Below are 21,136 nucleotides of genomic sequence, written 5' to 3'. Positions count from 1 at the left end.
AACTAAAAGATCCTAGAAGGACAAATTAGAAATTAAGACATTAAACAATCAATAATCACATTAGATGGATGAACTAGTTTAGATGCATATGTAAATGGATATAGGTGCCAAAATTTATTTTAGACAGAAAAACTCCATATGTTCTAGTATGATACCACTGTGATAAGATGGATTCATTTTGGAAGCTTAAATGGTGAATATAATGCCTTAGCAATCATAATACTCACTGGTATACAGATAGATATTTGTAGTAGGCAATTAAGAAAGGAGAACATAGTTTCAATAACGATGGAAGAGAACGGTAGTATAAGAAGTCTTATTTACTTAGTGAAAATAACACATGAAATTGTGTACCATAGTACAACATATTAGAGTATGTGCTGTCAAAGAAATTTTTGTGTAGAACTTGAAAATCATGAACATGAATATTTACATGCAGTAACGTAAGATCAATTCTCCACTATCAAAGCAAAAGAAATTGAAGTTAACCCAACTAAAGTTTGTCAGGCACAAACTTATTGCATCTTAATCAACCTTAAGAATCAAGAGCTAAGATATGACAAAATACAAGGAATAGGGTACTATGAAGTTTTATTCCAAATATACTATGAGGAAAGAATTATGATATTACATATGTTTAACATTCTCAAGAGATTTAGACAGAGACAAGTGTATTAAGCACATTTAAAGGTTGCTATACCACATGAACAAAATAACTTTGGAATGCCATCGCTAAAAGGAAACAACACCTTCAAAATGGGAATAGCATGAAATTGAGCTGGAACTTCTCGGAGGCAACCCCGCCCTAAATCGTCACATCGAGGTGACGGAGAGCAAGCACAAGGATCCCCCTTGGCCGCGGCAGCACGCTGTCTCTATACCAAGCTCAGGTGAGACGGCACAAAGAGCACCACTAGGCCGCGGCTCGCGCTACTCACCACCTCCTCCTTCCCCGTTGCCATCACGCTCTCCTCCGACCCCAAGCACCATCCCACCTATTCTGATCATCAAAGTCCTCGATCTTGGACTGTGGCGGAGGCGGCGGAGGAGAAGCCTCAAGCAAGCTATCGATCTCAAAGAGGAACCCATCGTCGACATTAAGAAAGAGAGAGAGACAGACAGACAGAGAGAGGGAGAGACAGAGAGGAAGATGGCGTCTGAGGGGTGAAACCAAAAAGAAGAAGAAGAGGTGGAGGGAAGAAAAGAGGTGATGTGGGTGAGCACATTATCATGAACTAAGTCTTTGAGATGGATAAAGATTGCGCGACACTCAACTTTCAAGTTGCAAAGTCAAGCCAGCCGTTCTCTTCACAAGTAATGCACCTGTTTTGGATTGCGATAAAGCAAAGATAAGCAAAATACATAGTTTGGCAAAAGTTTGTGATTCTCTATTGATTAAAAAAAAAAAAGTTACAAGACATGCCAACAATAAGAAATTTAAAGGGGCAAAATAGCTATCGAGGGCAAAATGAACACCATTGAACCTGTGGCACTTCAGATGCGAAGCTGGCTCACTTAATGCTTCTCGATAGTTCTCCTATATTACTAAGTATGAGCATCCCCAATTTTACAACTTGGGGATCAAAGGTCTTGTGGGGCGTTACGTTGCCCATGAGTTTTGTAGGCATGTGCGGGAAAATTTTCAAACTAGTGCTGCGACGACACTAATATTGCAATCTCAAGATTGCTTCGAAAGGAGCTCTTGAAAGAAACCAAGAGACACTAAAAAAACATGCAAAAAATACGGGATTGGCATCCCATCTACAGACTCAAAAGAAGTAAATATAATAGGACCGACATTGCGAACAAAATGGTCCTAACGCTATGTGCTCACTTAGGGTTTTTTTTTAAATTTTGAACGGAGTGTTACAATCACGGAAATACATAGATTGTACTGACAAATATATCAGATAAAAAAAGCACAATAACACTGGAAGTGTACCGACAAATATAAAGAGATACATGGCATATACGCATAAGTAGTAAATTTATTTGTGATAAAAGGGATAGATTGTATAGAAGGTCTGTCCAGCAGCGAGGAGCAGCAGAATGGTGGCAACAATTAATGAAATGATCAACCAAGGGTTGCTAAAATGGTTGCGGACAAAGTTTGCCCTCCACTCGTGCCATGTTGACTGTTGATACTTGTTCACCTCTACGCACAATTCTCTGAGGTAACTACTGTCAGATGCATAATGAACTCGACTGCATAGGTTGCTGAAGAAATGAGCTGCGTCTTTGTCAGCAGTCATCCTGTTGGTGAGAATTCCTCTCAGGTGCAACAATCTCGCGTCCTCAGGAGCATTGAGTAAGCAATCCATGACGGCAGCGTAGGCACTTATCTGACAGCGTGTGTCAGGGTAACACTGCTCGAAGGCGATCAGATTCCGAAACAGGGAGTTTCTGTAGTCATGCACCTCGAGAGGTGGGATCTCCAAGACTCCTTTCCTGAACTTTATGTCCAAAAAGCTGCTGGCATCCTTACTCTTCTTGAACTTGACTCCAGCATCTTGGAGCTCCTTTGCACTTGGTATCCAATGCGGTGTTTCCTCCAATAGAGCGTTTCTGGAGGATTTGGTTGGCTGGGCGCATTGAGGTATTGACAGGTAAAACAAATGGAGCAGATGGTGTACTCGATCATATCTGGTAGAAAAGGAAGCATCTACTCTACTTGGATGGATTCTGTTGAATAGACAGCGGCCACAAGCTATGAGATGATTTCCTGCATCATCAAAATTTTCTGGTCCATAGCTGCTCTTAAGCAGAATGAATAAGACTATGACGACAAAGAAAGGGATTTGGTTCTCCAACAGCAGCAGATCATATCTCACCAAGTTCCAGATCCAGCATCTACCGATAACTTGCATGTCATATTCATCTGTCGCCTCTCTTGTTCTTATCTCAGCACCCTTAGAATACTTTAGCAGTAGATGGAGAATGAAGCATCCGTCAAGCAGCATCATCTCCGCTAACTCATCGCTGCTCAATTTGCTCATAGTGCTCTCGTCCGAGTAGGAGGCTCGGATGGTGGGCTCCAGATTCTTCATTGCTGCTAAGCAGGCTTGGAGCGAGCCAGAAGATTCGTCGTTGGGCGTTAACTTTCTCACACAAGTCCACTTGTAGTCTTGCATCTGCTTTAGTTCTATACTAGTTTGTTCAGAATAGAAGAAGGGACCGATGCGTACAGCCATAGGTGTGTAGGCCTCCGGGAGAGTCGATCGGATTTCAGGGGGGACTCGGTAAATTGTGCACAGGATGTCATGTACCCTATCACGTCTGATCTGATCATGGACGGAATTCAGCAATTTTATATCTATTTTATGTTCTTCAGCTTGTCTTTCATTAGTGAAATCGTAGCCTATCAGTCGTATACACCTCTCCCTTAATAACTTTCCAGCATTCTCAATCTCTCGAGGGTTTTGTCTCGGATGCGATAAAGGCCCTCTTTCGCCTACGGCATTCGTCTCGTCGATCACGCTTCTGGAGGCCCACTTCTTTAGGACGGTAATGATTGTTGGTGATAAGGCGGCGCCAATTAAAGCTTCTGCCATTTTAAATAGCAACAACCAACCGGTATGTGAATCACTTGATCACACTTCTATACTAGCCCTGCGGAAATCTAAAACAGAGCTTTAACAATTTAGGTTCTCGGGATAACAAATTCATCTGAATGAAATTGTTTGAGTAGCTGAGAATGCATGCATTAGATTTCTCATACAGCGGGGCTTGTATTTATCAATTGAGCATCACTAGCATTAATATATTATAATTTTATTCTAACAAAGTTTCACTGTCTTTCTGTGTATCACAGAAAATCTAATACATCATAAGCATAACAGACAGCAATGTTTGGCTAAGATTTGAATCGCAACCATCGGATTAATTGGCCAAGTTTTTACTTTCTCTCAAAGAGAACAGACAACGAGCATGATGCCTTCGAGAACCAAAACAAACATAAAACAAACAAATAGACAATAATACAAACAGGAGGCACAAATTTATGTCGTTGGAGAAATATCCGAAGGAAGAGCATATCAATAATCGATACTATAAAGAAAGCAAGGTACTGAAAGGATGTTGTCTTTCTCCCACATCCTAAATTACTAATTTCACAGCAAACCCTCACAATTGAATCCTATCGTACATGATATATATATATATGAAATATCATTCGAATATTCACCATATAGTTAGGCCTAATTACCAAAAGAAGCATACCGTAGGTTTGCCGTTCTAATTTCAGCAGTAAATTGCAATTAGCGAGCGAGCTCAATGGTCTTCTACTCCATAACAAACACACCATTACTGTATGTATATATAGAAAGAGCACGCCTTCGTTATCGGATTGATTGGCAACATAAAAATAATCAATTGCTCGGGATTGTTTGTTTCTCGACTAAATAAAAAAAAATACTGCCTATCAAATTGCATGCGAAAAAAAAAGTCTTCAAAAAAAAGACTATCTATCTAATTGCATTTAGTCATATATGACTATGTCTCTTCACTAAATAAAAAAAGACTGCCTATCTAATGATATTTAAGTAATGGTCTATTTCGATCTTCACTAATAAAAAAAAAGTCTTCCTTTCTAATTGCTTGCGTCTGGCTGAATTATTTCTTGGTTTAACGTCTGAAATAACACATATATTACTGGCTGAATTACTGAGGCAGTAGAGGACTCAGAATCAATCTGATTGCCTTGGAACAGTGTTACCCGGCCACCAAATTAATTACTGCCGACTATCTATATGCTGTCTTTCGTGGACTGCTTGCTCAACATGTACAGAAATTACCTCGCAGAGTTGTTCGTCTATTTTAGCAATCTGTGGGCGATAATATCGTGGATTGCCTGCTCTTGACTGCTAGCCGGACAAAAACATTCTTTATGATCTAACCCCATTGTACTATTAATTATGATTAGAGTGCTGTCATATGGAGTGCTTTGCCAAATGTTATGTTGCTGCTTTCTCTTTTATATATATATATATATATATATCTATCTGTTCCAGCCTTTCGAGTTTTGATTGAATGTGTGGTGTGCCACTAAGAAGATTTGTAAGGATGCCGATATGGCTTTCATAGTCAGAACTTTCAACTTGTAAGAGCTTGCTTTCTTATATACTTCAATTTTATTTTCGGACCGGACTCCGGCTCGGTTCGGGCCACGCTGAGGAAGCCTAACCCGAGCCCAGATCGAGTTTGCAACGAAGGCTGCAGGCCGGGCCGGTTCCGAATCGATCCGGTCCGATTACACACCAAAGCCGGGCTTTGTCCTGGAAAAGTTATTTTATTGCATAAGTTTACCTCTTCTCTGTAGTGGTGATACACTTGGTTCTCTAGTCACCCAGTAATCTGGAACGATCACGTCACTGACACGTATGATTTAATCAAAACATCCGACTCAAAGTGTTTAAACAAAATAAGATTTGCAACTGCAATGGAAATTTAGAGCAGAGCCAAGTTAACCGTTTCCTCTGTCTCTTCATTCGCAAATACTTGGATTTCGACAGCTTCAACATTTGCCACGATTTACTGGCCTGAAATTAATTGGCAAATACTTCAGTGCACTTTTAAAAGTTAAAATCTTAATTCAATGACTATAATAGTCAGTTTTTATATCTGGTACCGATTTTCCGGTACTGATTTTAAAACCACATTACGTAAGAAAAAGAGTATATTAGTTACGAAGATTTAATTACGTGTGCCTAACTTCCCAATTTTCTTATTATACTTTTGAAGATCTTAACCATTAAATTTTCGTCAAACTGATTAATAAACAATTAAATTTACGGTACGGAAGAAGGCTCTACACATTTTTTTTCTTCCCTTAAGATTTCTCTCTTAAATATAATTATGCCTTAATTATAAGAGATATTATTTAATATTAAATAATTTAAATTTTATTATTTGGAGATAAACTTCAATTTAAATATAATTCTCTATCTCTATCTCTATCTCTATTTATTAAAATTTAATTTAAATTAATCTTAAACTAATGGGAGATATATGTAAATAATAAAAAATAATCAAAAAGATAAAATGTAATTAAATTCTAAAAAAAATTACCTACTGAACCGATAATATCTTTCATTCCTATTATACAATTAAAGATCTTAACCGTTAGATCTTTATCAAACTGATTAATAAAAAATTAACTCTGTGTCACAGAAGAAAATTTCAATATATTACATCACCCAAACACATAGATTGTACAAACAAATAGAAAACATACAGACAAATATATATAGATACCATGGCATATATGCATAACTAGTAAATTTATTTGTGATAAAAGGGGTAGATTGTATAGAAGGTCTGTCCAGCAGTGAGGAGGAGCAGAAAACTGGCAGCAACAAAGGAAACGATCACCCAGGGACTGCTAAAATAGTCGCGGACAAGGGCCGCCCTCCACTTGTGCCGTCTTAGCCTTTGATACTTGTTCACCTTCACGCACAAATCTCTGAGGTAAATATTGTCAGTTGCATAGTGAACTTGATTGCATAGGCGGCTGAAGAAATGAGCTGCATCTTGGTCAGCAGTCATCCTATTGGTGAGAATTCCATTTAGGTGCAGCAGTCTCGCGTCTTTAGGAGTGTTGATTAAGCAATCCATGAAGGCGGCGTAGATGGTTATTTGGCAATGGGTGTCGGGGTAGCACTGCTCGAAGGCAATAAGATTCCGAAACATGGAGTTGCTGTAGTCATGCACCTCAAGAGGTGGGATCTCCATGACTCCTTTCTGTAACTTTATGTCCAAGAAGCTGCTGGCATTCTTGCTCTTCTTGAACTTGACTCCAGCATCTTGGAGCTCCCTTGCACTTGGTACCCAATGCGGTGTTTCCTCCAATAGAGCGTTTTGGGAGGATTGTGCCGGCTCGGCACATTGAGGTATCGACAGGTAAAACAAATGAAGCAGATGGTGCACCTTACGGTATCTATCAGAGAAGGAAGCATCATTTGCTTTGTGTGGATGGATACTGCTGAATAGCTCAAGGCCGCAACCCACGAGATATTTTCTTGGCTTATTAAGATGTCGTGGGTCGTCAAGAATACGTAGCATATAATTGTTCTTATACAGTACGAATAAGTGTACGATGACAATGAAAGGGATTTGATTCTCCAACAACAGCAGATCATATGTCACTAAGTTCCAGATCCAGCATCGACCGAAAACTTCCATGGCATCTTCTCTTGTGCTTTTCCTGCCCCGCTCAGAATACTTTAGCAGTAGATGAAGAATGAAGCATCCGTCAAGCAGCATCATCTCAGCTAAATCATCGCTGAGGAATGTTTTCACTGTGCTCTCATCCGAGTAGGCGGCTCGGATTTTGGGTTCCAGATTCTTCAGTGCTGCTAAGCAGGCTTTGAGCGAGCCAGAATATTCGTCTTTGGGCATCAACTTTCTCACACAAGTCCACTTGTAGTCTTGCATCTGTCTTAGTTTGATATCATTTCGTTCGGAATAGAAGAAGGGACCGATGCAGACAGCCATAGGTGTGTAGGCCTCCGGATGAGTCGATCGGATTTCAGGTGGGACTCGGTAATCACTCTCAATACAATGGTGGCTCAACCCTCATTAATGTTTTTCCAACTACTCAGCCCTAAAACCTAACTTTAGTATTTATAGTCAGGTTCAGAAAAGGAGATTTTCAGGGTCGCGTTCGAACGCCCTCAGGGCGCGTTCGAACGCACCCAGTATCCCTACTGCAAAACTGAATGGGCGTTCGAACGCGGGAGGGGGCCCGTTCAAACGCCTGCAGAACAGGTTGCTCTCGGGTTGGCTCGCGTTCGAACGCGGCTGGGGCCCGTTCGAACGCCTGCAGAAAGTCTGCTCTCGGGTTGGCTCGCGTTCGAACGCGGCTGGGGCCCGTTCGAACGCCTGCAGAAAGTCTGCTCTCGGGTTGGCTCGCGTTCGAACGCGGCTGGGGCCGTTCGAACGCCTGCTTCTCAGACTGCTCTCTATCTGAGCCCGCGTTCGAATGCACGGCACAGAAAAGCTGAACATTGCTGAATTTTTGCTGAAAACTGAATTTGAGCCAATTTTTAACAATTCTCCACCTTGGCGAATAACTCAAACTTCAGCAAAACACTCTCCACCATTCCAAAGTGACTTAATCATCCAAAAGGTGCTCCGCTTGCAAATTTGCGTCCTAAGACGCCAAACCAACCTTGGTTAATAGTGAGTGACATTAATCAAATCCAAGCAATGTTGGAATTTGATCTTGGTCACTACTTTTGTCAACATATCCGTCGGATTATCAGCAGTTCCAATCTTGCAAAGTGAAATATCCTTTTCTTCCAAAATTTCTCTCACAAAGTGGAACCGAACATCAATATGTTTTGTCCTTGTGTGATGAACTTGATTCTTGGCCAAACAAATTGCACTTTGGCTATCACAATGTACTTGCACCTTCTCTTGGCATACACCCAAGTCATCCGTCAGACCAAGCAACCAAATAGCCTCCTTCACTGCCTCTGTCACTGCCATATACTCAGCCTCTGTGGTAGATAGAGCAACAGTCGACTGTAAGGTAGACCTCCAACTCACCGGCCCTCTAGCAAGTGTAAAAACATATCCCGTAGTGGATCTACGCTTATCCAAATCACCTGCATAGTCCGAATCCACATATCCAGTAAGCTGTAGACCAAGTCTATCATCTTTTGCAAATTTTAGTCCAACACCCACTGTACCATGAATATATCTCAAAATCCATTTCACAGTCTGCCAATGCCCTTTTCCTGGAGCATGCATATATCGACTAACAATGCTAATAGCTTGTGAAATATCTGGCCTAGTGCACACCATAGCACACACACCATAACAATGCATAGTGAACTTGACTGCATAGGTGGCTGAAGAAATGAGCTGCGTCTTGGTCAGCAGTCATCCTGTTGGTGAGAATTCCAGTCAGGTGCAGCAGCCTCGAGTCCTCAGGAGTGTTGAGTAAGTTATCCATGAAAGCAGCGTAGACAGTTATCTTGCAAGAGACGTGAGGGTAGCACTGCTCGAAGGCTATCAGATTCCGAAACATGGAGTTGCTGTAGTCATGCACCTCAAGAGGTGGGATCTCAATGACTCCGTTGCTGAACTTTATGTCCAAGATGCTCCTGGCATTCTTACTCTTCCTGAACTTGACTCCAGCATCTTGGAGCTCCTTTGCACTTGGTATCCAATGCGGTGTTTCCTTCGATGCACCGTCTCGGGAGGAAACTTCGTTCAGCCCGAAGGATTTAAGTATCTGATGCAGTACTTCGGAGGACAAAAAGGTCTCTGGATGCCGTGTTTCTTCCAATGCACTGAATAAGGAGGGCAAAGAGGTCCCTGGATGCGGTGTTTCTTTAAATTTACCGACTGAGGAGGATTCCAATATAAACCGTGGTGGTTTAGATACATCGACTAAGGAGGAGCAATGCATGTCGACTTCCACGATACTGTCGACATAGTTAGATATTGACAGGTAAAACAAATGGAGCAGATGGCGCACAACATGGTAACTAACATTCAAGGAATTATCTGTTCTGTGTGGATGGATACTGCTGAATAGCGCAAGGCCGCAATCCACGAGATTTTTTCTTGGCATATCAAGATTTAGTGGCTCGTCAAGAAATCGTAGCAAATAATTGTTCTTATGCAGTACGAATAAGTGTACGATGACAATGAAAGGGATTTGGTTCTCCAACAACAGCAGATCATATGTCACTAAGTTCCAGATCCAGCGTCTACCGATAATTTCCATGGCATCTTTTCCTGTGCTTTTCCTGCCCCTCTCAGAATACTTTAGCAGTAGATGGAGAATGAAGCATCCGTCAAGCAGCATCATCTGAGCTAAATCATCGCTGCTCATATAAATCTCATCCGAGTAGGAGGCTCGGATTGTGGGCTCCAGATTCTTCAGTGCTGCTAAGCAGGCCTTGAGCGAGCCATAATATTCGCCTTTGGGCATCAACTTTCTCACACAAGTCCACTTGTAGTCTTCCATCTGTTTCATATTTCTATCAGATCGTTCGCTAACGAAGAAGGGACCGATGCAGACAGCCATAGGTGTGTAGGCCTTCGGATGAGTTGATCGGATCTCATCTGGGACTCGATAAATTGTGCACGGGATATTATGTACCTTTCTATGACGGCTGACCTGATCATGGATGGATTTCAGAAAGTCTTCACTTATATCTATTTGATGATCTTCATCTTGTCTTGCATGAATGAAATTCCCCCTTAACGACTTTTGAGCGTTTTCAGCCTCTCGAGGGGCGCTTTCTGGATGAGACATACGTTTCTGATTGGCACAGCCGAAATGTCCTTAATATTCAACGTTCTGTTAATCAATTTTTTAAATTCCTACAAAATAATAAATTTTTATGAGCTAGACGCCCAACAAATAATCTACATTACTAACAATATGTCTAATGATACATACCAACACAATAGGAAATATATTTTAATGATACATAAGCCCTCTTGAAAAATATTTTTTTATCTTACTTAATTAAAATCTATATATTAAATTAAATTATAAATCATTCATAATATTTTATATTAAATAAATTAATATAATAATAATTGATCTATAAAAGTTTACTATCACCAAAATTTGTAAATATGACATAATATCTCTAATAGGTACTCTAACCTATGGCCACGTCGCATTATTATTTATCATCTAGTTGGTGTCCGATACTTTTATAGATAGCTGATCCATCTAGTATCACAGTAGGTATCTCTGCAGTGTTATACTGACTTTTTTACTAGCTGTTGAGTAATATCAAAGTCACAACGGACAAAAATTTAAGAATATATTTTTTAATCCCGCCAAAGTCACACAGTAGCACGTTGCAATATTACATTTCAAAAATAAAACTTACCTCTTAAATTGAGTTCTAATTCTCACTTATATCTGTATTTATTTATATTGATTCATTCTAATATAATATATTATAATTCCACTATTGTCGTGATTCTCAATTTTTTAAAATATAATTTATTTATAAATTATCCATAATTCAAGATATCAATATTTTCTAATCTAATATGAACTTTAGAGGTACATATAAGTAATATCTGAAAAAAAAAGGAATTATAACACAAATATGTTATAAACTAACTATTTTCAAAAGTTTAGGTTGTTATATTTATTGATGTTAAGTACATGTACTTCAGCTTGTTCTTCATTATTGAAATCGATTATGTCTATTTGATGTTCTTCATCTTGTTCTTCGTTAATGAAATCGCACCATAATAACTCCGAAGCACTTTGCATCTCTTGTCCGTTGTGTCGGCTTAACCTTCTCATTCTTTATTAATTATTACTGATCGGCTGCTCCCCAGTTCGCATAGATAGCACCAGGTATGTAAACCGCTCGATCACACTTAATTATATACTGCTAATTAAGAGCATTACTTGTACCACCAGCACTTAACTAGAAGAGAGCTGTGCCAACTTAGGTTCATAGAATAACCGAATTAATCTTAAGGAAATTGTTTCCCAGTAGCTGAGAATTGATGCATGGGATAAAGCATGCAAATCGATTTCCTATGTGGGCGGAGCTTGTAATTATCTAATTTAACATAAATAGCATTAATATATTATAATTTATCCTAACGAACACCACACTGTATTCCTTTTTATCAGAGAATATTCTATATAACATCTTTCATAAACATAACAGGCAGCAATATTGACTCAGATTTGAATTTCTATGAAATTAAGACACTATTAAACTTTCATCTTTCAAAAACAAAAAAGATAATAATAAATAGAGGAAGCACATATTTATGTGGTTCGAAAACCCTCCAAAGAGAGCATATCAATAATCGATTACTATTAAGAAGAGAGTAGTAGTTAAAATATTAAAGATCTTATATATATATGAGATGTCATGTGAATATTTGATCGTATTGTTCATCCTAATTAGTGAAAGAGGCATACCTTAGTGAGCTCGTCTTCTACTCAGACAACAAAAACACAATTGTGTGTGTCTGTGCGAGAGAGAGAGAGAGAGAGAGAGTGAAACACATGAATGATATTTATAGAACCGTGAGGGAGGACTCTACGTGATAAGGGGGCTATTTGAATGCTCCAGAATTAGAGGAAGGGATATGTTCCCATTACTTTAGACTTTGGACGTACATTTTACTGAACACTCTAGGAATCAATCCTAAAATAACGATGTACACCTCCAGTGTTTGTACATCAAGCTTTATATTTTACAAAAAAATTGCACAAAATATCGTATTGCTCTTATGAGAACGGGTGAGAGAGGATGGGACCAACTCGAAAACTAAAGTTAACATCAATCAATTTATGGCCTACTAATGGTGGATATCGTGGGAGAGACGTCAGAGAGGGTTATTCTCAATCAGCCCTGTAAAAAGAATTACGGAGATCGGACATAATTAAAAAATTTCTCCCAAAATTTTCAGAACTTTTGTGGCTAAAAATATAGTTTGTTTTTCTGTTACTCTATTTTGTAACGCCCACTCAAACCGGTCGAGACCACGACAGCCACGGCGACCTCTCTCCTATATATATCTCCACTCCACCCGTCCCCTTCTCCTCCACTGCTCTCAATCGATCTCTTCACCATTGGCAATGTATTCGTTGGAGATCGCCTATTGTTAATTTATTTGGGGATTCCGTAGTTCGATTCGAAAACTTTGGGGGATTTTTAGTTGTTCCTCACATATTCTCTCAAGTATATTGCTGGAACTTTTAGACAATTGTTTCTCCTACAAAGGTGCTGTGCGCTTTGGAAATTAGATCAAATTATTTTAGGATCGAAATTTCTTGTGAAATGAAGTAAAAAAAAAAGGATCAATGGGCATTACATATAAGGGCTTAAAAGTCGAAAGTTTGTGATCTTTTATTAGCATGAAAGCTATTACATGGCATATGCATGCATAACTAGTAAATCTATTTGTGATAAAAGGGATAGATCGTAAAGAGTGTCTGCGCAGCAGTGAGGAGCAGCAGAAGGACGCCAGCAACTAACGAAATGGCCAACCACGGATTGCTAAAATAGTTGCGGACAAGGACTGCCCTCCACTTGTGCCATGTTGACTGTTGATACTTGTTCACACGCACACACAAGTCTCTGAGATAACTATTGTCAGATGCATAGTGAACTTGACTGCATAGGCGGCTGAAGAAATGAGCTGCGTCTTTGTGAGCAGTCATCCTGTTGGTGAGAACTCCACTCAGGTGCAGCAGTCTCGCATCCTCAGGAGTGTTGAGTAAGCAATCCATGAAGGCGGCGTAGACAGTTATCTGGCAACCCGTGTCAGGATAGCACTGCTCGAAGGCGATCAGATTCCGAAACAGGGAGTTGCTGTAGTCATGCACCTCAAGAGGAGGGATCTCCATGACTCCTTTCCTGAACTTTATGTCCAAGAAGCTGCTGGCATTCGTCCGCTTCTTGAACTTGACTCCAGCATCTTGGAGCTCCATTGCACTTGGTAGCCAATGCGGTGTCTCCTCCAATAGAGCGTTTCGGGGGGATTTGGTCGGCTGGGCACATTGAGGTATTGACAGGTAAAACAAATGGAGCAGATGGTGTACTCGATCATATTTAGCAGAGACGGAAGCGTCTGCTCTGCCTGGATGGATTCTGCTGAATAGCCTGCGGCCACAAGCCACGAGAAGATTTCCTACCTCGTCAAGATTTTCTGGTCCATAATTGTAATTAAGTAGTATGCATAAGTGTATGATGACATCGAAAGGGATTTGGTTCTCCAACAGCAGCAGATCATATCTCACTAAGTTCCAGATCCAGCATCTACCGATAACTTCCATGGCATCTTCTTTTGTGCTTTTCCTGCTCCGCTCAGAATACTTCAGCAGTAGATTGAGAATGAAGCATCCGTCAAGCAGCATCATCTCAGCTAAATCATCGCTGCTCATATTAATTTCATCCGAGTAGGAGGCTCGGATTGTGGGCTCCAGATTCTTCATTGCTGCTAAGCAAGTTTGGATCCAGCGACGAGTGTCGTTGTCCGGCATCAACCTTTGCACACAAGTCCACTTGTAATCTTGCATCTGTTTTAGTCTAGTACTAGTTCGCTCAGAATAGAAGAAGGGACCGATGCAGACAGCCATAGGTGTGTAGGCCTCCGGATGAGTCCATCGGATTTCAGGTGGGACTCGGTAAATGGTGCACGGGATAATTTTGTTTACCGCACCCTTACGTCTGACCTGATCATGGACAGACTTCAGAAAGTGTTCACTCATATCAATTATATGCCCATCGACTTGTTGTTCATCAGTGTTGCTGTAGACTGTCAGTCGTGTATAACTGTCCCTTAGTAACTGTCCAGCATGCTCAATCTCTCGAGGTATTTCTCCTGGAGCCGAGGACCCTGAAGTTTTCTTTGCTGAAATTCGTTTGGGCATAGTCGTCCCGTCACTGTTCTTTCTTTTATCATTCCAGTACACTACTACTGCTGCCCAGCTGCTCGCAATTGCAGATTTCATTTTAAATAGCAACAGGTATGTAAACCGCTTGGTCACACTTCGATGCTAGACCTGGGGAAAGCTAAAAGAGAGCGTTGACAATTTAGGTTCGCATTAATAACCTTGCTTTGGCTAGCTGAAAATGCTCTGGATAATGCCTGCCATTCATGCAATATTAGATCTCCGAAGCTACGGAGATTGTCAAACACTCCACTATCTATTTGCTTAGATGGTTAAAGAGGTTATGTTCGGATTTCAATCCCAACAATATTATTTTAACTAACATATTTTAAACACAGTAATTGAGTGCATGACGCTTTAAAAGTAGAGAGAGAGAATTAAAACAAAAAACAAACAAAAAAGACAGTAATAAAAAGAAGAGGCACACATTTGTATGGTACCAGATAACCAGAACCATATCAGTAATCGATTACGATAAAGAAAGCGAGGTACTTAAAACATCATATCTCTCTCCCACACCCTAAGCCCTAATAAGGTATTTCATAGCAAATCTCTTTTATGCCTCACAATTTAGTCCCACCGACCATGACACCCTCTTAGATAATAGATACATGGGGCTTTCACAGAGGAGAGAGTTGACAGTAGAGTTATCGCTCAAGAAGAGCTTCGGACTTCCGAACTTGGAACCATCCAAAAAGAAGCTTTGGGAAATTAACTGGGCAAATTTAGGAAACACCCAAATTTCTTATACTGATGCTAAAAAGTAAAGAGTTCATAATTATGAGGTGACATGTGGAAGCACAAGAGCTAGATATACCTTGCTGTGCAAAATGCAGCAGTGACAGCGAGCATACCAAATTGCTCACAGAGAGGCGCCAAGAACAAATGAGTGATCGAATTGCTTCCCCTTAGATGATTAGAAATCAAGATTGCAGTGTTGAGTTTAAGAAGGCAATAAAGTAAACGGTATTTCCTTGTTTCAAAATAAAATGTCAACGACGTTCCTCTTTTTTGGCATTAAAAAAAAAAGAAATTATTAATTAATTAATTAGCGAGATGTACTCGGTTAGACTAATGATCATTTTTTATCCACTTGAGAAAGACTTGACTTGCATACCCTTAAAAAATTAGCCACTCTTATTAAAGAATAGAAAGTCAGTAGTGTTGTGCCAAATACCCAAATTAGCCACTCTTCTATGTCTCACAATTTAGTCTCACCGTACATGACACCCTCTTAGATAATAGATACATGGGCTTTCACAGAGGAGAGAGTTGACAGTAGAGTTGACTTCCGAACTTGAACCATCCAAAAAGAAGCTTTGGGAAATTAACTGGGTAAATTTAGGAAACACCCAAATTTCTTATTCTGATGCTAAAAAGTAAAGGGTTCATAATTATGAGGTGACATGTGAAGTCACCCACGCATATAGTTATCCCGAGAGAGAGAGAGTTATAAAATTAAGAGAAATTTGTATATAACACCCTGACTTTTAGCTAAATTTACATTTACACCATATGTTTTCACTATTTGCATATTGAGCCCTATGATTCAATTAATATTTGCAACAAACACCATGTGTTAGATTATAACTAACACCATTTGGGCAGATGAGAATATTCCGTCAAATTTACAATTAATTTTCTTAAATGACGAAAATAACTTTGGTTAGGTTAAGTTAGGTTAGGCTGTGTTAGGTTGGGTTGGGTTTGGGTTAAATTGTGTATATGTTGGGTAACTTAGACGAGGGTATTTTGGTAATAATATTAGTTTAGTTAACTTAACCGTGGGGTTTGGTTAAGTTAAGCTAACAGAACTAACAGCAGGATATTTTCTGCAAATATTAATTGAATTATAGGGCTCGATCTGCAAATATGCAAATAGTGAAAATGTAGGGTGTAAATGTAAATTTAGCTAAAAGGCAGGGTGTTATATACAAATTTCCCTAAAATTAATTGCTCTTTGGTTTCTCTTGACTAAATAAAAAAAAAGACCGCCTAGAAGATTGCATCGGAAAAAATAAATTGCCAATCATAGTCTATTTCGATCTTCACTAAATAAAAAATTATAATTGCATACATCTGGCTGAATTATTTCTTGGTTTAACGTCTTGAAATAACACATGCATTACTGGCTGAATTATTGAAGCAGTAGAGAACTCAGAATCGATCTGATCGCCTTTGGAACAGTGTTACCCGGCCACCGAATTAATTACTGCCGACTAACTACCTTATGTGCTGTCTTTCGTGGATTGCTTGCTCAACATGTACAGAAATTACCTCGTAGAGTTGTTCGTCTATTTTAGCAATCTGTGGGTGATAATATCGTCGATTGCCTGCACTTGACTGCTATCTGGACAAAAACATTCGTTAGTATCTACCCCATTAATAACCCAAGAAATTAATTAGACTGTTGTACTATTAATTATCGAGTGCTTTACCAAATGATATGGTTGCTGCTTTCTCTTATATATATATATTCGCTCCAGCCTTTCGAGTTTTGATTGAATGTGAGTCTTAGTGGCTACTAATTTAGAAGATTTGTAGGGTTGGTGATATGGCTTTCAAGGTCAGAACTTTCAACCTGTAAGAGCTTGGTTACTTATATACTTTAATTTTGTTTCCGGACAGGAGTCTGCCTGGGGCCGGGCCGGATTCAAATCGATCCGGTCCGATTGCAGACCCAGGCCGGGCTTTGGCCTGGAAAAGTTACTTTTGTTTTGCATAAACTTACGTCTTCTCTGTAGTGGTGACACACTTGGTGAGTTGGTTCCCAAAGTGTTTGAACAAAATAGATTTGCAACTGCGATGGAAATTTAGCAGAGGATTCCAAGATTGGCACAGTGATTGGAGCAAAGCGAAGTTAACCGTTTCCTCTGCCTCATTCATTGGCTTATACTTCGATTTCGATCTCTTCTAACATTCGCCACGATTTACTAGCATGAAAGCTATTACATCACCCAAATACATAGATTGTAGCGACATATATATATATATATATATATATATATATAAACACCACAATATAAGAGAAAACATACCGACAATCTACCCCTTTTATCACAAATAAAAGGTCTGTCCAGCAGTGAGGAGGAGCAGAAAACTGGCAGAAACAAAGGAAACGATCACCCAGGGACTGCTAAAATAGTCGCGGACAAGGGCCGCCCTCCACTTGTGCCGTCTTAGCCCTTGATACTTTTTCACCTTTACGCACAAATCTCTGAGGTAAATATTGTCAGTTGCATAGTGAACTTGATTGCATAGGCGGCTGAAGAAATGAGCTGCATCTTGGTCAGCAGTCATCCTATTGGTGAAGAGGTGGGATCTCCATGAATCCTTTCTGAAACTTTATGTCCAAGAAGCTGCTGGCATTCTTCCTCTTCTTGAACTTGACTCCAGCATCTTGGAGCTCCCTTGCACTTGCTACCCAATGCGGTGTTTCCTCCAATAGAGCGTTTTGGGAGGATTGGGGCGGCTGGGCACATTGAGGTATTGACAGGTAAAACAAATGAAGCAGATGGTGCACCTTACGGTATCTATCAGAGAAGGAAGCATCATCTGCTTTGTGTGGATGGATACTGCTGAATAGCTCAAGGCCGCAACCCACGAGATATTTTCGTGGCTTATTAAGATGTCGTGGGTCGTCAAGAATACGTAGCATATAATTGTTCTTATACAGTACGAATAAGTGTACGATGACAATGAAAGGGATTTGATTCTCCAACAACAGCAGATCATATGTCACTAAGTTCCAGATCCAGCATCGACCGAAAACTTCCATGGCATCTTCTATTGTGCTTTTCCTGCCCCACTCAGAATACTTTAGCAGTAGATGAAGAATGAAGCATCCGTCAAGCAGCATCATCTCAGCTAAATCATCGCTGAGGAATGTTTTCACTGTGCTCTCATCCGAGTAGGCGGCTCGGATTTTGGGTTCCAGATTCTTCAGTGCTGCTAAGCAGGCTTTGAGTGAGCCAGAATATTCGTCTTTGGGCATCAACTTTCTCACACAAGTCCACTTGTAGTCTTGCATCTGTCTTAGTTTGATATCATTTCGTTCGGAATAGAAGAAGGGACCGATGCAGACAGCCATAGGTGTGTAGGCCTCCGGATGAGTCGATCGGATTTCAGGTGGGACTCGGTAAATGGTGCACGGGATAGTTTGTTCCCTTCTATGACTGCTGACCTGATCATGGATAGATTTCAGAAAGTGTTCACTTATATCTATTTGATGTTCTTCATCTTGTTTTTTATAAATGAAATCGTTCCCTAACAACTCCGAAGCGCTTTCAATCTCTGGAAGGATGTGTTCTGGAGCTGACGCTGTTACAATCGGTCCCGTACCGAGAGTTGGACTGAACTCACTTATGTCCTCTGATTCAAGTATTTGTACTTCAGCTTGTTCTTCATTAATGAGATCGGTTATGTCTATTTGATGTTCTTCATCTTCTTCTTCGCTCGTTAACAACTCCAAAGCAGTTACAATCTCTATAGGGATGTGACTTACACCCGCCACTCCAAATGTTCCTCCGGAATAATATGGGCTGTCCCTACTCATTCTTTATTACTGATCGGCTGCTCCCCAATTCGTATAGATAGCAACAGGTATGTAAACCGCTTGATCACACTTAATTATGTACTGGTAATTAAGAGCATTACTTTTACCACCTGCAGATAGCTAGAAGAGAGTTATGACAATTTAGGTTTCACAGAACAATCAATTACTCTAAACGAAATTGTTTGAGTAGCTGAGAATGCATGGGATAATAGACGCATTAGATTTCCTATGCATCAGAGCTTGTAATTATCAAATTTAGCATCGCTAGCATTAATAAACTATAATTTTATTCTAACAAAGTCTCACTATCTTTCTGTATATCATGTAAAAATCTTATACATCATAAGCATAACAGACAGATATGTTTGGCTAAATTTTGAATTGCAAGCATCGGATTAATTGGCTAAGTTTTGACTCTCTCAAAGAGAACAGACAACAATCATGATGTTTTCAAGAACCAAAACATAAAACAGGAGGCACAAATTTATGTGGTTAGAGCATATCAATAATAGTTGCTATAAAGAAAGCAAGGTTATCTTTCTCCCCCGCATCCTAAATTACTAATTTCATAGCAAACCTCTTTCTTTATCCCTCACAATTGAAACCTACCGTATATGATATATATGAGATATCATGAGAATATTTCACCTTATAGTTAGGCCTAATTAGCAAAAGAAGCATACCGTAGGCTTGCCGTTCTAATTTCAGCAGTAACGTATGCGTCGAGCATGCACCAGTAAATTGCAATTAGCGAGTGAGCTCAATCGTCTTCTACTCGCATAACAAACACACCGTTGTTGTATGTATATATATATATATATATATATATAGAGAGAGAGAGAGAGAGAGAGAGAGAGAGAGAGAGAGAGAGAGAGAGAAGCTTACAAATGGGCATATAGAAATGCAAGAGAGCGCGCCTTCGTTGTCGGATTGATTGGCAAAATAAAAATAATCAATTGCTCGGCGTTGTTTGTTTCTCTTGACTAAATAAAAAAAGACTGCCTATTTGATTGCATCCGAAATAATAAGTTGCTAATCGTAGTCTATTTCGATCTTCACTAAATAAAAAAAGACTTCCTTGCTAATTTCATACGTCTGGCTGAATTATTTCTTGGTTTAACGTCTGAAAATAACACACGCGTTACGGGCTGAATTATTGAAGCAGTAGAGGACTCAGAATCGATCTGATTACCTTGGAACAGTGTTACCCGGCCACCAAATTACCGCCAACTATTAATTATGATTAGAGTGCTATCACTTTATAAGTTTATCTCTTCTCTCTAGTGGTGATACCACTTGGTTCTCTAGTCACCCAGTAATGTTGGAACGATCGCGTCAAGGACATTTATTATGATTCATCAAATAAACATCTGACTCGAAGTGTTTGAACAAAATAAGATTTGCAACTGCAATGGAAATTTAGAACAGAGCAAAGTTAACCGTTTCCTCTGTCTATGAATATTCGCTAAATACTTCTATTTCGACCTCTTCAACATTCGCCACGATTTACTGGCATGAAAGCTATTACATCACCCGAATACATAGATCGTTACAACAAGTATATAGATAAACAGCACAATAACAGAGAAAACATACCGACAAATATATATATAGATACCATGGCGTATATGCATAACTAGTAAATTTGTTTGTGATAAATGGGGTAGATTGTATGGAGGTTCTGTCCAGTCCAGCAGCGAGGAGCAGCAGAATGACGGCAGCAATTGACGAAATGATCACCCACGGATTGCTAAAATAGTCACGGACAAAGGGCCGCCATCCACTTGTGCCATCTTGACCCTTTATACTTGTTCACATCTGCACACAAGTTTCCGAGGTAACTACGGTCATATGAACAGTGAATTTGACTGCATATGCGGCTGAAGAAATGAGCTGCGTCTTGGTCAGCAGTCATCCGGTTGGTGAGAATTCCAGTCAGGTGCAGCAGCCTCGCGTCCTCAGGAGTGTCGAGTATATCATTACTTGTCTGAGCTATTGGATGGAATCTAATTATAAAGACCTCCCATAAGGAACAATGTGCGTCTGATCTGAAATTTTTCTAAGAAATGCTGTGTTACTCACTGAGAGCAGGGATGTACTCGGTCAGCTTCCATGGGATACCAGCTTCTTTCTAGACAAGAAGAAAACATTTCATTACACGTCTTCCCTGTCCA

The 21,136-nt window shown here is 39.8% G+C and overlaps 4 protein-coding genes across 5 annotated transcripts; all 4 read right to left on the bottom strand.

Moving 5' to 3' along the window:
* Positions 1 to 1,812: 1,812 nt before the first annotated feature.
* On the bottom strand, positions 1,813 to 4,289 carry LOC140787109 (UPF0481 protein At3g47200-like). The gene is made up of 2 exons (XM_073135879.1): positions 4,219 to 4,289; positions 1,813 to 3,619 (listed from the first exon to the last, which is right to left on the bottom strand). The coding sequence occupies exon 2, from the start codon at positions 3,549 to 3,551 to the stop codon at positions 1,989 to 1,991; it is 1,563 nt and encodes a 520-aa protein (XP_072991980.1). The 5' UTR covers positions 3,552 to 3,619; positions 4,219 to 4,289; the 3' UTR covers positions 1,813 to 1,988.
* Positions 4,290 to 6,279: 1,990 nt separating this feature from the next.
* On the bottom strand, positions 6,280 to 7,491 carry LOC140786039 (UPF0481 protein At3g47200-like). The gene has a single exon (XM_073134199.1). The coding sequence runs from the start codon at positions 7,489 to 7,491 to the stop codon at positions 6,280 to 6,282; it is 1,212 nt and encodes a 403-aa protein (XP_072990300.1).
* Positions 7,492 to 12,835: 5,344 nt separating this feature from the next.
* LOC140787099 (UPF0481 protein At3g47200-like) lies at positions 12,836 to 15,325 on the bottom strand. Its single transcript, XM_073135862.1, has 2 exons — positions 15,225 to 15,325; positions 12,836 to 14,528 (listed from the first exon to the last, which is right to left on the bottom strand). The coding sequence occupies exon 2, from the start codon at positions 14,465 to 14,467 to the stop codon at positions 12,911 to 12,913; it is 1,557 nt and encodes a 518-aa protein (XP_072991963.1). The 5' UTR covers positions 14,468 to 14,528; positions 15,225 to 15,325; the 3' UTR covers positions 12,836 to 12,910.
* Positions 15,326 to 17,251: 1,926 nt separating this feature from the next.
* LOC140787567 (UPF0481 protein At3g47200-like) lies at positions 17,252 to 19,765 on the bottom strand. Of its 2 annotated transcripts, none has more exons than XM_073136558.1 (2): positions 19,646 to 19,765; positions 17,252 to 19,082 (listed from the first exon to the last, which is right to left on the bottom strand). In XM_073136558.1, the coding sequence occupies exon 2, from the start codon at positions 18,960 to 18,962 to the stop codon at positions 17,709 to 17,711; it is 1,254 nt and encodes a 417-aa protein (XP_072992659.1). In that variant the 5' UTR covers positions 18,963 to 19,082; positions 19,646 to 19,765; the 3' UTR covers positions 17,252 to 17,708. The 2 variants fall into 2 exon arrangements, with proteins under 2 accessions (XP_072992659.1, XP_072992658.1); XM_073136557.1 differs by having other exon boundaries at positions 17,252 to 19,072.
* Positions 19,766 to 21,136: the final 1,371 nt, after the last annotated feature.

The sequence above is a fragment of the Typha latifolia genome, chromosome 4 (genome assembly GCF_019914945.1).
Source record: "Typha latifolia isolate L0001 chromosome 4, TyphaL0001v2, whole genome shotgun sequence".
NCBI lineage: Eukaryota > Viridiplantae > Streptophyta > Magnoliopsida > Poales > Typhaceae > Typha > Typha latifolia.
This window is presented reverse-complemented; position numbering and strand designations above follow the sequence as displayed.